General features: G+C 36.5%; 2 protein-coding genes across 3 annotated transcripts in view; one reads left to right on the top strand and one right to left on the bottom strand.

Moving 5' to 3' along the window:
- CPNE3 (copine 3) overlaps positions 1-589 on the bottom strand; it is a 33,782-nt gene extending 33,193 nt beyond the window's left edge. Inside the window, exon 1 of the mRNA XM_053940945.1 lies at positions 552-589. The gene's annotated coding sequence lies outside the window, so the exon portion shown is untranslated. The remainder of the gene's footprint in view (positions 1-551) is intronic.
- Positions 1-13,661, top strand: RMDN1 (regulator of microtubule dynamics 1). 2 transcript variants are annotated; one of them, XM_053940958.1, is made up of 10 exons: positions 1-163; positions 784-895; positions 3,568-3,655; positions 4,593-4,752; positions 5,412-5,501; positions 6,156-6,211; positions 8,289-8,376; positions 9,985-10,015; positions 11,269-11,402; positions 13,462-13,661. In XM_053940958.1, the coding sequence occupies exons 1-10, from the start codon at positions 44-46 to the stop codon at positions 13,498-13,500; spliced, it is 918 nt and encodes a 305-aa protein (XP_053796933.1). In that variant the 5' UTR covers positions 1-43; the 3' UTR covers positions 13,501-13,661. The 2 variants fall into 2 exon arrangements, with proteins under 2 accessions (XP_053796933.1, XP_053796939.1); XM_053940964.1 differs by lacking the exon at positions 1-163 and adding an exon at positions 494-589.
- The last annotated feature ends 2,875 nt before the right edge of the window (positions 13,662-16,536 follow it).

Below are 16,536 nucleotides of genomic sequence, written 5' to 3'. Positions count from 1 at the left end.
GGAGCGGCTCCTCCGCAGGCGGGGGGCGGTGCCGGCGGCGGCGATGGCGGCGCTCATGGCGGTGCTGGCGGGCCCCTTCCGCCGCGGCCCTGCCCGCCTGGGGACAGCGCTCCGGCGAGAGGCGACGAGCTGCCCCTGCGGCCGGGGGCGGTCGGGGACTCAGGTAGCCAGGGTGCCGCTCGCTGCGGGGAGCGCGGCCGCTTCCAGGGGCTACTTGGAATGCTCTGCCCGGGGGGGTTGGAGAGGTGTTTAAGGGAAAACTGGATGTGGCGCTTAGTGCCGTGCTGTGTTTGACGTGCTGGGGTTCGGCCGTAGGTTGGACTGGGTGATCTCAGAGGCCTCTTCCATCCTAATTCACGCCGACTCCCACGGAGTGTGGCCAGGGCTCGCCTCTGCGGAGCCACCCCGCCCGCATGAGGGAGGTGGGTGGAGGCTCCGGCACCGCGGGGCGTAGCGAAGATCTGGCTTGTTTGTGCGAAAACAGCCCTGGGCTCGTTTGAGCATTACGCATTTGATCTTTCCTTCAAACCTTGTGTTTGCTCCGTACTTACGGTTTATGTCCAGTCTAGTGCTCTGTTCGCGTTTTCAGGTGTAATCGTGAGCTTCTGCTGAATGTACTTCAAATACTCGCTTGATGAAGTGGTGTTTTGTCTTACAAGGATTTTTTAACACTTTAAAGTCTTGTTTTTGCTCAGAATCTGAAATGTAATATACAGACAAGAAAAACCTTTTTAAACTCGGAGTGATAATGTTCATTAATACCTATCTTATGATCCTATACAGGTGCTTAGAAAAAGCCTTCAGAGCGGAGTTGTGCTTTCAACAGGGTCCTTTTTGGTTTATGAAGCTCACAAGCTGATTTCTGGCTTTGCTGAGGTTCATGCAAGCTTCAAAGGTAATATTTTCAAATTTTGAAGTATTTTGCTTGTTCCGATGTGAAACTTAAAATTTTTAGTACCAGAATTATAGAGGGAAATGGTGTAATGTTTTGATTTTTTCCATTAGGACTGCATGCAGTGTCATTTCGTGATAGGATGCTTTTGAATTGGTTATGGGTGGTGTGGTCGCACTTCAACAAGTGATTATTTCAGATATGACTGAAAGCACATTAGTAGCTCATCCTGTCAGGGCTAGAACGCATGCACAAGGTGTATAATAACTAATTTGTTGCCCAATCTTTAATTAACTTATTAAAAAGATATGGGTCTGTTAGGAATGCAGACCAAAACTTAATCTATTTCTAGAAATTTTAGCTAGTTCAGGTTTTCAGTATAAGCACTCTGTGATTTCTGTTTAATCTAGTTGAGCAACACCAACATAGGGCTTCATATAAAATTGAGAAATGTCTTCTATTTCTGTAACACTAAAAAGTGGGAAGCAAAGCCTTGCTTTACCTACTAAAAAACAATTTAACAAGTGGTAAAATGTTTTTTTGTATCCTTTGAGTAAGCCCAGTCGCACTGTGGGAAGGACAGTAACAATATCTTAAAAGGGGATATTGTTGCAGAACTTGTCTGTCTACATAAGGAATGTCAGAGTAAGCCTGACTGAAAGAACGAGCCTAAACTGGATGCATGTTCACTGTGTAGTTGAGGTAGTAGCCAGTTCAGGTAACCTGTTTCTCTGTGTCTTAAAAAGAGGAAGATCTTAGATGTTTATGCAGATAGAAATAAAAATTCAGATAATAAATTTTTGAATGGATAAGGAGCTGTTTCATGTGCAGAAGGAGTATCAATGAGTAGATTTGAAATAGCTACTCTACACAATTAAGAAATAATAATAATGAGGAATAAAGAATTCATCATTTCTCATGAGGAACATAAATAACACTGCTTAGTTGGTCTTTTCAGTACTCCCACATGAATCTGACATTTACATTGCCAAGAAAAGCAATGCTAATGGGCTTTCTATACAAGACATGTAATAAATATGGTGAAAACAAGGGCAAAGTAGAAATACCTAAAAAATACTCTAAAGTAATAAAAGTGCAATAATTTGCATAAAACACCTTGTGGGAAATGCATTCAGAAGTTTTGAGTTCTGCGCATTTGGTCATTAGATATGTTAGTAGCGTTCAGGTCAGCAAGCAAAGATAACTGTTTAGTGAAGATCATACTGAAGATGTACCATGATGCTCCTTTTGGACACTAAAATTCAAAGTCCATGTAAACCGTTATCTTATCTTTGAAAGGGTTGAAAGAAGATCTTTAGAGACAGAAAGGTTAAAAATTATCCAGAATGCATTGATTTATATTCTAGTGTCTTTTTAAGCTGAAGAGGAGGCTTTTGTATTCAGTAGCCTTCAATGTTTTGCTTTCTCTGTAAAGAAAACTATGCTGACTTTAAATGTGGCTTCCGTATTTGGTAGGCAACTTGAAAAAGGAAACCTTATAAACATGATTAATTTTTATGAAAGGGGTTAGAGCATATGTTTTCACTTCTAAGTTTGATCACGGACCCAGGACCAAAGAGACAATAAGCATAATTAAAAGGTCTGTAAAAAATTGGACAAGGCTTTTGACTTAAAAGATATTTTTTCAATGCTTTAATGTTGGCAGAAGAGTAAACTTGAAGTTTGTTCTTCCCCTGTACAGTTATATATGTCAACAAAATTACATCTGCTTCCCTTTGGGGATTTTTCCATCTAATTCTATCTTTTTTCATGCTATAATCCTCTCTAGTGTGGTGTTTGATAGTTCTGTTTCCTGTATGTTGTTGCAAGTACTATATTTATTTATATATTATTATATTCATCCAGTTGTGGAAATTATATTCCCCACCACTATTGTGTTTCAGAGTATTTTCTAGAAAAAGAAAGCATCATAAAAATAATGGTACTTAGTTCATAAATCGATACTCTAGCAAGCCAATTCTGATTTTCAAAATTATTTTTGCTATTAATATCTTGAACATACAGGAGTTTTGGTAAATTAATTGTATTTTTTGGGTTGTATTTGGGAAAAACCTAAGGATTTCAGTCAGAAAACCTTTAAGCAACGTTTTGTTTTGGCATGTGAGTAAATAATGGAACCCACTCAAACTGCAGTTATGTTCTGGCAAAACTGTGGAACCATATTGAGAATGAAGGATATTTTTAAAAGTTGAGATTTTTTTCATTGTTATTGTAAGATTTAAATTCTCTACATATACTAATGAAGGGGTTTTGTTACTCTTAACTCCCTACTGTACTTGCTCTCCTCATCCATTTTCCATACATTTTCCATACATTTTTTTTCTTTGCTGCCATTTTCACAAGTTAAAAAATAACTTTTTTCTAGTAGTGTGATGCACTGAGAAAGACACCTTGGGATCTTAAATCTGTCCAGCAGCCAAAGCTGTCTTGCTGAAAGCTGTTGTAGTCTCACTGGAGAGGCACTGATTGTCATCCTCATTGTGCATTGTACATGTTGCTTAATCAATCCTGCTGTGCTTCTAAGTTTGAAATGATGGCCTAAAAATGAACTAGCAATTTCAGCTAGGTTGTCTTGCTCTAAAATGTTTTGATGATAATGTCTTAATTAACTATCAGTTGTTCTTCTGTTTCCACAATTTTAATTCCTTCATAAGTGGAAGATGTGATAGAACAAGCAGACTACCTGTATGGGAGTGGAGAAACTGAGAAGCTGTATCGGTTGCTGGTTCAGCATAAAAACAGGTACTTCATTGCCTTGAGACGTTACTGTGGCTTCTTTTCTGTGCTTTTCTGTATCAGTTTTTCAACTAATATTCTTATTGTGGAATGCTAGAGAACCTGTTTTTTACACTTATGTAAGTAGGAAATAAGGACTTGTGATCTTTTTCCTTCTAATGGAAAATGAATGAAGAAAGAACTGATAGTTGTAGAAGGTGAGGGTTAACTCTCAAGTTCTTCAGTCATGGTTGTTTATTTTATTACTATAAGAATCCCTAAGAATACACTGCAAAATTCTGAAAGACTCCAAAGTCTCTATTAAATTAGTAAGCCAGAGATAGTTATCTAAAGTATAACAAACTGTAAGCAATGTTCCAAAGCAGTGTGTTAACAAAATAAAACTTAAGATCCATAAGCTTGGACTGTAACCTACAATACACCATTTGTAAAGTGATATAAATAAATACATAAATATACAGGTTTATGTGCTGGTGGTATTGCTTAATCTGTGGTTTTTTCACTGTTCTTCTAGGAAGAATTTAATAATTTAAGTACAATTAGAGGGGAAAAAAACCCCACATAATAATTTAAGTATTCCAAGTAAACATCAGTACAAGTTAGCGGAGTGCTGGAAGAAATACCATCTAGTCAAGAAGAGAGTAGCTCTCCTTTTCTTTCTGGTGTTTTGAGTGGTACCATTGGGGTTTCCTCTATGAGGGAACAAAAACCTTTCCTGCAAATGTTTGCTTTGCAGACCAGAATGGCAGAACAAAGGTATCATCAGACATTGTATAATAGTGGGCTTTCATTTGCTGTTTGTTACCTTGGAATTGTACGTAGCATAGCATGACAGATGATTCACTGTTGTCCTGTCACCCACTTGAGATACACTTTAAAAGACTCCTATTTTGCTTTGTTTCCCTGATTGCTTTAAAACATCAGTGTTTCTGTTCCTAACCAGCGATGATGCAGAGTTGTTATGGCGGCTGGCAAGGTCATCACGGGATCTGGCTCAGCTTGGTAGTACTTCTGCAGAGGAGAAGAAACAACTGACATATGACTCCCTTGAGTATGCAAAAAAGGCACTTGAAAAAAATGAATCAAATTTTGCAGCGCACAAGGTGAGCCATGCAAAATAACTGAAATCTTGTTTGTTGATTTCTACTTACAGAAAACAAATGTCACTGTGCTGTTTTAGGAAACTTCAGCATAATTTAACTTTTGAGTTGAGAATGAATGAGACTTCTGATTCTTCCTAACGTTTTTGGAAGGTCTGAGTTCAGACTTTTCCAGGTAAACTTCCTCTAGGGAAGCAGAAACATTCAGTGTGTGCTGGACCATGGAAAGAAGTGACTGATCAGGGTGATAACAGCTGATGTAATCAGCTCCTCCTGCCCCAATGTAACCTTAAAAATGTTGTATGTCCCACATTCAGCATGCCTTTTATGGGCTCTGTAGAGCTTCACTGGAAAAATTTCAGGCCCTGGCTGCATTCTGCCCCTTTTTTTTTTCTTTTTTTTTTTTTATTTTTGTGCTGCTTTTCTCACAGGCAAAGAGGTAGCATAATGTAAATCACTTGCCTTGGTATCTTGGGTCAGGAGAGGACATTGATTCCCTTTACACATGCAGACCAGCAGCTTGCTCTGATGTTGATTGAGCTGTTCACAACAAATACTTACTGTTTGTGGTGGTGGCAGCTGTTCTAGTTGCAAGTTTTTTAAAATGTACTATTAATACAGTGCTGTATTAAATGTTTTTATTTTTGTTATTTGAATTACAGTGGTATGGAATTTGCCTCAGTGACGTTGGAGACTATGAAGGAATCAAAACTAAAATTGGAAATGCTATTATCATCAAAGAGCATTTCCAGGTAATGCAGTTTTTTGCATATGACAAGATTAATGTATCCAGTATGTAGATTGTGTGACAGCTGATAACTAATTTTTGGTGAAATATTGAAAGCATACTTCTGTTCAGACTTCCTAGTAGCACTTTGTTTTTTGCGTTACTGTGACATATGCTCCAGAAATGCCCCAGAAACAAGGAGTACAAATTCTCTCCTGCAGTAAACCAAGTCAATTTAGAAGGGAGTCTTGAAATAGCTAAAGTGCTTTAGACACCTCTTAGGACTAGATCAGTTGTAACTGTGATATTGAGAAATGGCAGTGTGGCTGCCCTTTTAACTGTGGATTATGTAACAGTAAAGGACAAATACTGGAGAAGATAAAGAACTACTTATTTTATATCACCAGAGATTATATCAAAATCTGAATATGCCAAGTCTCAAATGCAACTTTTAATAACCTACTAAAGAGATGTGCTTAGACATCTGTCAGTGTCATCAGATTTTTGGAGGTGAGCTGATTTAAGTTGTGCACTGAATAGTGTGTTGCCTCGAAATTCTACACACCACAATCTGGCTTAATTAATAGTATGATAACAAGTCTATTTTTAAATGTATTTTAATCCATGTGTCAGAACAACTTCTTTACATATCGTGTTGTTTTTTTTCTCCCCGCACCAGAGAGCCATTGAACTGAATCCAAAAGATGCTACAACAATTCATCTTATAGGGATTTGGTAAGATGTATTTTCAAACTAAAGTTAGCACATGGCACAGAAAAATGCAAGAGTATAAAATAACTTGGATGAATTACAGAACTGCTTGGAATAATTTAGAATGTACTATGAATGAAAACATATTGAACAGATATAGGATGTCATGCCTTGAAAAAGTCTAGCTATTAATTATTATGCAGTTGAAAAAGATGAAAAATAATTGTTCATTTAATTTATTTGTATGGCACTATTAAAAACTCCTTTTGTGGATGTTAACTTTGCTTCATAGAATCCATAGTGGGCATCAGTGATTAGCAAGTAGTAGTAGTAGCTCATTTTCTTCTGGAGTATGAATGGAGTCAAAACTCTGCACTGACTTTACAATGAATTTCAGTGATGGCTGCAACTTAATGCAATCCCTGAAAAGCTATCAAAAATGAGATGTATTCCTAAAATATTTCTGTTACTATCTGTCAGGGTACAGTATTTTAATAATTTAATATTTAATAATATTAAATAAAGGGAGCTTAAAAATGCATATGTATTAGCCAAAAATCATTGAAATTGAATTTACTGCTCAGTGAAAATGATACTAAGAATTACTGTTACATAGCAGGCAAATGGACTGGAAATAGAACTTACCATACTAACCAGGGTATTCTATGCAACTGGTGTGATGGAAAGCAATATCATTTATGTGTTAGTGAGAGATTCCAGACAGCACTTTTGGTTATTTGTCTGAAAAAGACCAAAGGTGTTAGTTACATGGTTTTACCGGAGATCTCTATTGTAAGATTGAGAGATTGAAAATAAAGAAAGGCAATGTATTTTCAGCTTAAAAAAATACTAAAACCCACAGTCAATTGTTTGGTTTTTGGTTTTTTTTTTTTTTTTTTTTTGGATCCTAAGTATCAAAGAAAACAATAATCTACTGCTCCAGAGTTTTTTACTAGTTCAGAAACTTCAGCATCCGCCATTCATTCCCACATGATCTAACAATTGTAGTATTCCAGAGTTTTAAGCAGAATATATTCTACCAACTGACTAAACCTCAAAGTCCATTTTGAGATAGGAAGCTTGTCCTGGAAATCACTTCACACATTGTTTCCAAGGAAAATTAGAAAAGAGGATGAGAAATATTAGATTAATACTGCTTTTGGCTCTAAAATATTCCCATGTTGTATATTTAAATGTGCTCATTACTGAATTCCAGAGCCATCTTGATCTGAAACTGGCATTTAGTATCAGCCAGTTATCTTTGCTCTTTCTAATCTGTCCTGGACTGAATCTCTTTCTGATAAGGCACATCTAATGACAGAATTTCAACTCTGGCTGTGTATTCCATGTCTTGCCTGGCTCTCCTCCAAACATTTACAGTTACTAATTTTTCATGTCCTCTAGAATGCTCTATTTTACACAGTGAATAACAACTGTAATCTCGTTGTAGGAGGCTGCTAAAGTGACTATCATTGTTTAATGTTTGCACCCAGAATGTTCTGTGCACTTGAAATGCTTCAATAAAAATGTTTAATCCTTCCAGCACCAATAAGATAGGTGACTGATTGATTATCTGTATTATTTAGTAGATAGAAAACCAGCATAGCTTGTCTTAGCCTAGAGCACAGTGGTTTGATTCTTGAATTTATTTTCATTCTTATAGATCAGAGTCTCAGGAATGTACTGCAGATCTACTTTATATTAATAATTGAGAAAAGCAAAGTAGTGTTGAGGTAAGGCAATGACATTACTCAGTTATGTTGCTCTTGCAAATTCATTAGAACAAAATACACATAAATCATTAAAATAATTCCAGCTCAAAATCTGTCTCGTGCTTAGTAATTGTCCCAGTGTTAGCTAATGTAGTTAGTTCCCAGTAAAACACACACCAAAACTTCTTTAGCAGCAGCTTCAGACATTCTGCTATTTTCATTTACAGGTGTAAGAACATGCTTATAAAACTTGCAGTGTGTCTGCAGTTTTGACTCTTGGAATCAACAATTAAGACATCCAGTTTTTATGTCCAACAACAATTCTGAGACTGTTGCTCAAAAAGAAGAGAAATGTGAAGTGTAGATCTAAATGTTGATCTTTCCTTCAGGTGTTACTCTTTTGCTGAGATGCCATGGTACCAAAGAAAAATAGCTGCAACGCTGTTTGCCACACCACCAACATCCACATTTCAAGAGGTACAGTATGAAAGTATTTCACAGATTGTTATTCCCCCCACAAAGTTGATGGTACACTTTTTACTTATTTTCCTGACAAAGCTGACCTCTGATTATGGAATACGTATGGAGTTGTGTGTTTACAACTGTCAATAATAAAATGAGAACATGAGAGTGAGAGGTATCTAAAAACATAAAAATCTCTGATTTTCTTCAGCTGTAGGACACACAGAATAATGTAAATTATTTTTGTAGTTTTTGCATGAGAAAATAATAAACTATATGTAACTTAGCTTGTACTTACTCTTGTGCTCTGTTGCAGATAACTGTCTGTACTAGTCCAGTGCTGATTTATATGGTGGTGTTATGCCATATACTTATTTGCTAGTTAATAGAATTTGTCCCCTTATATTAAATGCAAAAAGCAACAGCTCACTTTATTACTTAAGATGAATAAATACCCTTTAATTCTCTGGCCACGTATGGTGTGGGTGTTTTTCAGTTCAAAGTATTTTTGTTCCTCTTTTCTATGAAAATTCCTGCTGTCATACACCCTAAAACATACTATCCAGATGTTTATCCTTTAAAACAGTGTGTCTAAAACTGTGTGTGTCTAAACCAGTGTGCATCTTATTTAAGCACTTGTATAAAAGCTTGACAATTAAATTGATAATAGAAAAGTTTGGTGCAGCTGTTTTAATCTTTGTTTAGAGCAACCAATAACTGTTTTGTTCTCTTAAAGTGGCGGGGGGCAGGCTGCTTGCTGTTACACAGAAAGCAATTTAAGAGCTGTTTGAAAAAGAAATAAAACTCTTAAATGGAATGTCAAGCTTGTAAGTTTTGCTGAAAAACCACTCTCAGAAGAATACAAAGTGTCAGCCAGGGTTTCATATATACTGCCAGAATGATGCCAGTCCCAACATTCAGTTCTGTAGCACTTAAACTCGCAGAAGCAGCAAACTTGTACTGGTATGATTTCTGCAGTTGCAGTACAAAATCTGATTTGTAGATACATCCATACTTTCAAGTTCTGTGAGAGCTTTTTCCCTCCCCCTACTCCATTAAGAAAATGTAGGGATGGACTGAAATTGCGTATGTGCTGGATGGGAAACTTATTGAAAACGTGTAGATATCATAGATGTTTATCCTTATGTAAGAGGCTACTAGCTGGTGCTCTGTGGGAGTCAGTTCTCTCTCAAATATTTATTAATGAACCAAATCTTATGATTTGGTTGTGATTTGGTTCATTAATAAATATTTGAGAGAGAACTGACTCCCACATGTATATATTAAATATATACATGAGAAACAGACGGGAAAAACTGCAAATGTGCTGGATAGTACAAACAAAATTTATCTTGACAGGTTTAATTGGAAAAACACAATCCAGTTCGGTAGGAACAAATAGGAGGTTCTACACTTACAGAAAAAGTGGTAGGGGGATAGTTAGGTAAGTAGTAGTTCTTTTGAGATTATGTCAAATCTAATAGTACATCAGTAGCATGCTGAATTAATAAAAATAAGATCAGGGACAGGAACACCTTCTTCAGGTATGTGCATAAGACTTTAGTTTGACTATTGTGTTGAGTTTATTCTCCATTTTAAAGAAAACAACTTTGTCTTTTACAGGCTCTTCGTTACTTCCACATGGCAGAAGAAGGTAAGACTTGTGGCTTGTTTTGACTGAAAAATATCTTTTAGGATTGAAGACTTCCAGTAAACCTCTAGCTTACCTTAGTAACTGTAGCCACCAAACCCAAAACAGTAGCATGTGATCAGCTGATAAATGTAGTGTGCCAGTCAGTGCACTGGGCTGTTACATTGGAACATTTTATCAGAGATACTTAAAAGTATCTTACACACTTACTAAAGTATGTTACACACCTAGTATACATCACTTACAGTGTAATGTGAAGATTTTTTCAGAGTAATACTAAAGTGAAATTTGTACCTTCCTGAGAATAAAGTACTCTTCCCTAAGGAATTCAACAGGAGTGCAGGGAGGCAGAAGAAATTTAAGAAGGGAATTCTGTGTTACTTTTTCAGAATTTTTCTTAGAGTTCAGAAGTCCTCTGTATTCTAAATAGAAAACAGAAAATGCAGACTTTTTATTATTTCAGAAGGTATTATGCCGATCGGACAGTTAAACTGTACACATGATATAAAATAAAATATGAACATGTTATTTTACCAGGAGTGAAGCCATAAGCAAAACTCACTATCTGAAAGATAAAAGAAGACAGTGTTCTGTGAAAGATTTGTACATAGTTAAATTATTGAAGATTAGAGGAAAGGCTTATAGTATGTCTTCCCGACTGACAAGTAATGCAGCTGTGAACTGGAACAGTGAACTTCATCTCAAAATTTGCCTCCAAAAGACCTCCATATGTTTTGAAACCTGACCTTAAATCCAGCAGTAGAGAAAGCCTGTGCTAAAAGTATGAACAGCAGGCAAGATTAGTCTTTAATAATGAATTTGCTTTATAAAAGCAAAGTTTAAATCTCTCTTTTAAAAATGTTCACTGTGGATACAAATAATTTTGCTTTCTTCTGTGCAGCAAAAATTAACCTGGTATCTGTAAGTGCCAGGAAATATGCCCTATTTCCTCTTGCCTATACCTCCTAAGCTGGTTGCATTGCCTGTTGTACCTACTAGGTCCAGAAAAGCCCAAAACCTGCAAAGCAAAGCTGTTATGCATTAAGCTCACTGCTTTGCTCTTTGTGAGGAATCTAGTGTCGTTTAGTTTGTAGTATGTTTAGTATTAACTAGCAAGCTGATAACTAATATAATTGTTTATGAGACAAAAATCTAGCAAGTGAAAGTCCAAAGCCAAACTATGTTTTCTGAAACAAGTATCAAAGTATAGTATGCTGCTAATTCTCATCTAAAGCTTTTCTCCTGTCTCTATGCAGCTGATCCAAATTTCTACAGCAAAAATTTGCTCTTTTTGGGGAAAACATACTTGAAGTTAAACAATAAGAAGATGGCTCTTCTGTGGTTAAGCAAAGCAAAGGAGTATCCTGCACAGACAGAGGAGGACAAACAGGTAGGAAGCTGAGAACTATAACTGTACAATCATATATCGTATCCAACATGTATGATATCGCGGCAGTGGAATGTTTTATAAAATTAACTCAGGACAACTTGTAGTTCAGCACCTTTAATTCAGAATCACATCAACACCAAAAAATTCTAGTATGTTACTAGCCATCTCTGAAAATAATGGTTGGAAATACTCTGTTTTATTCATAGCAGAGAACTGTTACCCTTTCTTCTTCATGGTAGTTCATACAGCTAACAACGACCCAGCCTTATGTTTCTGAAGTTCACATAGGCACCTGCACTAGCCTGTTTCTATGTGAACACAGAATCACCTTTCATATGCCTGAAATGGGTAAGATAGGAATTACATTTTGGAATAGGTCACAATCATGTGAACATAAGGAAGAAAAAACACCAGATGTACTAAACCTTAACATTGCAGTCCTTTCCAGGCCCCTAGGGAGATATTCAGATGATCTGAATAAAACAAATTAAGGTAATGTATCTTCAACAGCAAATCTCCAGTGCTAAATGTCATGAGTCACTTAATTACCCTTTGAAACTGTGCAGAAAGATTTTGGTTTGGAGGGTAGTCATCTACTTCCTACCTGAACATTCAAAGTACTTCCAAGAGAGTACTTCCATTCGACTTGTTCATACCAGATAATGCATTCAGTATAAACCAAAGCAATTGCAGTTACTTATCAAAAACAATCCTGTTAGCATCAGGACTAACAAAGCCTCATTTCCATTTGATTTTTTATGGTTGATTGAGCTCTATTTCATTTAGCATTAAGCTGCAGTTGAGATGCACATTCTGAATGTCCATACAACACTCTGAATGTCCAAAGTAAGAAATACTTTGGTAGGATTTCGCATTTCATACCTCAGAAAAAACACTACCGAGACAGTGTTTCAGAATCCCTCTGTAGATTTGCTAGTAAGCCTCAGACTGTTTCTTCCAAAAGTGAGTTCCTTTAGTAACATCTTTCAGTGGAAATACAAGTATTACATTCCTTCAGTGCCTTGCACAATGTTTAGGAATTTAATAGCCTAAAGGAGTAGTGGTCTCAGGTGTGTAAGAAATTGGTCAATTCTTCTGAAAGTTACTAGTAGCCAGAGGCACACATGAAAACAGATCACAAAAACTTGTCTTTCTTTACGAACCATTCAAAAAGTATAGTCAGGAATTTTGTGCAATAGCCAAGTTGTTAAACCACTGATTTGCTTCAGCTATTTCTGGCCTTCTGGTACAGACATCTATTTCTTAATCTCTTAGAGGAGTGCAGAGCTGCTGAACTGAGAAAGATGGCATTCTCTCTGTTCTCTGTTTGAATGTGTAAAATGCAAAATTCATTGGGAACCAGACTTGATAGTCCACTATGAAGGAAACTGGCCTGTGCAAAGACATTTGAATTCTTGTCTCAGCATAACTAGGTTTTCTGAACATTTGTTCCTGCAGATACTCAGAGGTATCTGGCTTACACTGTCTGCATGGCTTGCTGTCATTACCATTGTTGGGTTGAGGTTTTTTTATGGTTTGAGGAGGGACGAGAGGGTGTTGAGATTTTTTTGGTGTTCAGTTTGTTATTAGGGGGTGTTTTAATATGAATGTTAGAGACCATATTCAAATTTTACTAGGTTTTAACCAGAAACCTTAGGCAAACAGAGCCTCAGAAATGGTCTGACTTCGTAGTCGCTGTCTGGAGTGTTGAAAAGCCTAGGTTGGTTGGGTATGGTCAGAGGTAGGACAACTTCCTGCATGCTACTACTGGACTGCAGCAAATCAAGAACTAGTATCTGTATTCAACACAAATAAACTTCATTTATAGTAAGTGAATAAGTGTAGTAAGTGAATGACACTGAAGACACTGGCTTAAGTGATTTATTCTGATTCATATTTCAAGTATTGAGCATATTAAACTACAGAAGAAAAATGACTTGTCCTAGGACCGTTCTGAATTTACACAGCTGCAGGGAAATGTTTGGGTGCTTGTGAGGGAAGTTTTGCTAGAAGAGTCTGTAATTACCTGGGTCTGTTATGTTACATTTATTTCTTTCAGGTACAGAAAGAGGCTTTGGAGCTGCTTAATTCTATGTAAGAAGAAACAAGATAATGGGAATTCAGTGCCTCAGGTGTGATCAGCATAGGAAAAAGGCCCCAAATACTACTTTGGTTTATTGAAGCTGTTACTAAAAGTACACTCAGACCTTGTATCTGCCTCTCATTTCTATTAAAATCTGAACTGGAAGATCTGTTTCATTATGTGATCCTGTCTGTTCATTTACATGGGAGTGAAGGGGGCTTTATTCATAAGCAGGGTCTATAGTTAGACAGAAAAGGCTGGGAGAGTGATAGCCTGGGTTTTTAATTAAGTTTTTTACAGTTCTAAACTACAAGTTATTAATGAGGAATAATGAGAAATGTGACTAGCATATGTTTAAAGAAAAGAGGGATGGGGTCATGACAGAATTATAATCCTGCAGTTTTTTTTTACAGTGTTTTCCTGTGAGATTCAGTGGCCTTCAAGAGTAATGCTTCTACAGATTTATCATTAAGGCTGCACCATCTTAATTCCAATAGTCTTAAATGCTAGTGGTTTGACTTTGCAGAAAGTGTTGTGGTTTAAAATAAAAAATTAAGGAAAAAAGAACAAGAAGGGAACATAATAAAATCCCTTTATGGGTGATATCAGCATGTGCAGTGAGCTTTGTGATGATTTACTGGCTGTAAATGTTTGCTGGGCACACACACTTTACCCTAGACTGTGATAACAGGAGGAATACACACTCCCAGTACATTAGAAAGGAACTACTGTGTGGAAGGACTTCTGTTTGTCAACAGAAACTTTCTTCTTGGTCCTTCTACTGTGTTGGCAGGAATTTTCACCAGAAATACAAAGTAATCTAAGTGTCCAGCCAAACAATATATTCCAATTACCCAAGAGAAAAAGTGGACCAAATAAAGAAGAAATACCAAACATGTGGTATTCTCAGTAGAACAGCCTAGAAAAAAATTGACTAGAAAATACCTAGTGTTTGCTTTACTAGGAAAGGGAATTGCAATTCTAGGAGTAAGATGAAGAACAGCATAAATTGCTTAGACTAACAAACCAAGCCCGAACTAAGTCAGTAGTAAAAGTTCATGGTTGAGAGAGAATTTGGGGCTTGAATTAAAGCCTGATGCCACAAAACTACAGTGGTTTTCCCAACTACCATAAAGTAACTATTATTTTTCTATTAGTAAAGCATCATAATGAAGTCCTCTATGTTACAGTGTCTCCGGGTGGATGACAGTGTTTGAGAGAGAATTTTCTGCGTTCATATTCTACAAAAACATCTGCATAGTTGCTTCTAGTAGCTTTGTGGCAGAGGCATCTTTACTTAGGTGCCTTTTCTGCTGCTGCACAAAGGAAGAATATCCAAAGTAATAGCTGTGAAGCGTGTAGTGAAAAGCAGCTGAGTTGAAGGAAGAAAGGAGACAACAAAACCCATGAACTACACAACAGCTCCTTCAAGTAGTATTACCTCCCTGGTAATACTCAGGTAAAACTCAGATCTCCAACCATTGTTGCCCTTCCCTCTTTTTGCTGTCTTACTCAATCCCCCCCAAGTATAGGTGAAATATGGGGAATTCATGTGGGAAAAGAAAAAATTACAACACAGTCTTACTGAAATTCCCAGAAAATGCAAGTACTGTACACACATGCACACAGGTATCTTAATTTTGCTTTCTTTTCATCCAGAGCCATTCTTTCAGTCAGGCCCTTGACACCAATTCACAGATCATACACATGGACAGAAAGCTACTAAATTTGGTTTTTTTTATGCTTACTAATCCTTACCCCCAGGAAAAACCACTGCAGGTATGAGACAGCTAAAGTTACCAAAACAATAAAACAACTACATTCTTGTGATGTGCTGTCTTTTTTATTTCGTTCAGTTACTCACAGATTCACAAAATTCAGCAGTTGGTAGTGGGTCACCAAGTCATTCATTAGTGCAAATTCATTAACTGTGACATTTAATCCTCCTTGTCTTTTAGGAAAGCGACACACACACTCCTGGTGCCTGGCCTTTGACCTTCTTGGTTTGTTTTCTTAAACTTCCTCCATTCTAACCAGCATAAGTGATAATTTAAGTGGATTTGCACTTCAAATGAATTTAGTGCTATATAAAAATGGTTTTGCAAAAGATATTTGGTGGTGTATGAAAAACTTTCAAAGTGGTGGAAATTTTTGAAGCTCTTACAGAAAAGTTAATGTAAGACAGCAGTCTGGGCCCACTGCACCACTGCTGTGACCAGAGCTCTGTACAGGTACAGCTCCAGGGTAAGCTGTGCATATTGAATACAAAGCCTTGAGACAATCCAATATGTAGAAAAATAAAACTTTCGGCAGAATTCAGCTGCTGCACTGGAAAGATACATGAACAGATATAGCTGATTTTTTCTGCATGTACACTTTTAACAGTGCAATATGATATGTTAACACAAGTGTGTTGAATCGTATTCTAAAATCACTTTCATGTGTGTACAAAATTCTGTGTAATTTAAATGTAATGGAATTTACAAGAATATTTAAAGCATATTACAAATGGTGATTTAAAACACATTTTTACTCTATAATAAGGAAGCACAGTTTGCTAGAAGTAGCATTTAATGTAATTCACATGAATAAGGTGTTAAATTTTAGTATTTTTTTGAACATGTCTTTGCAGTTCAGCAAATATATGCCAATAAAATGCCAATAAAACTAATCTTAAAATGTTTTTATTAACCTGATCTACATAAAAGGATGACAAGTTTTAGATGTACTTTATTCAAATACATCTAAATTTCAGTAAGAATTTTAGAGAAATTAGAATATTTAATACTAAATATTTTTATCTGTGCAAAGCTTTAGTAACTTTAATTTTGAGTTTACTAGATCCAGTATCTGAAACTGAACAAGAACACAGAAAGCAGCAAAATTCACATTACCTTTTGTATACCCTTATAGCTCAGTTTACATTAATACAACTCTACAAAGTTATAAAAAGGACATCACAGATTGAAAAGGGAAACCAAACAAAACAAAACCAAATTAAAAAAAAAAAAAAAAAAAGCCTCCAAGACACCAGACCAAGAAGAGAATGGG

This window comes from Vidua chalybeata, chromosome 1 (genome assembly GCF_026979565.1).
Source record: "Vidua chalybeata isolate OUT-0048 chromosome 1, bVidCha1 merged haplotype, whole genome shotgun sequence".
Taxonomy (NCBI): domain Eukaryota; kingdom Metazoa; phylum Chordata; class Aves; order Passeriformes; family Viduidae; genus Vidua; species Vidua chalybeata.
Note: the sequence above shows the minus strand (reverse complement) of the source record. Positions and strands in the feature narration are given on the sequence as shown.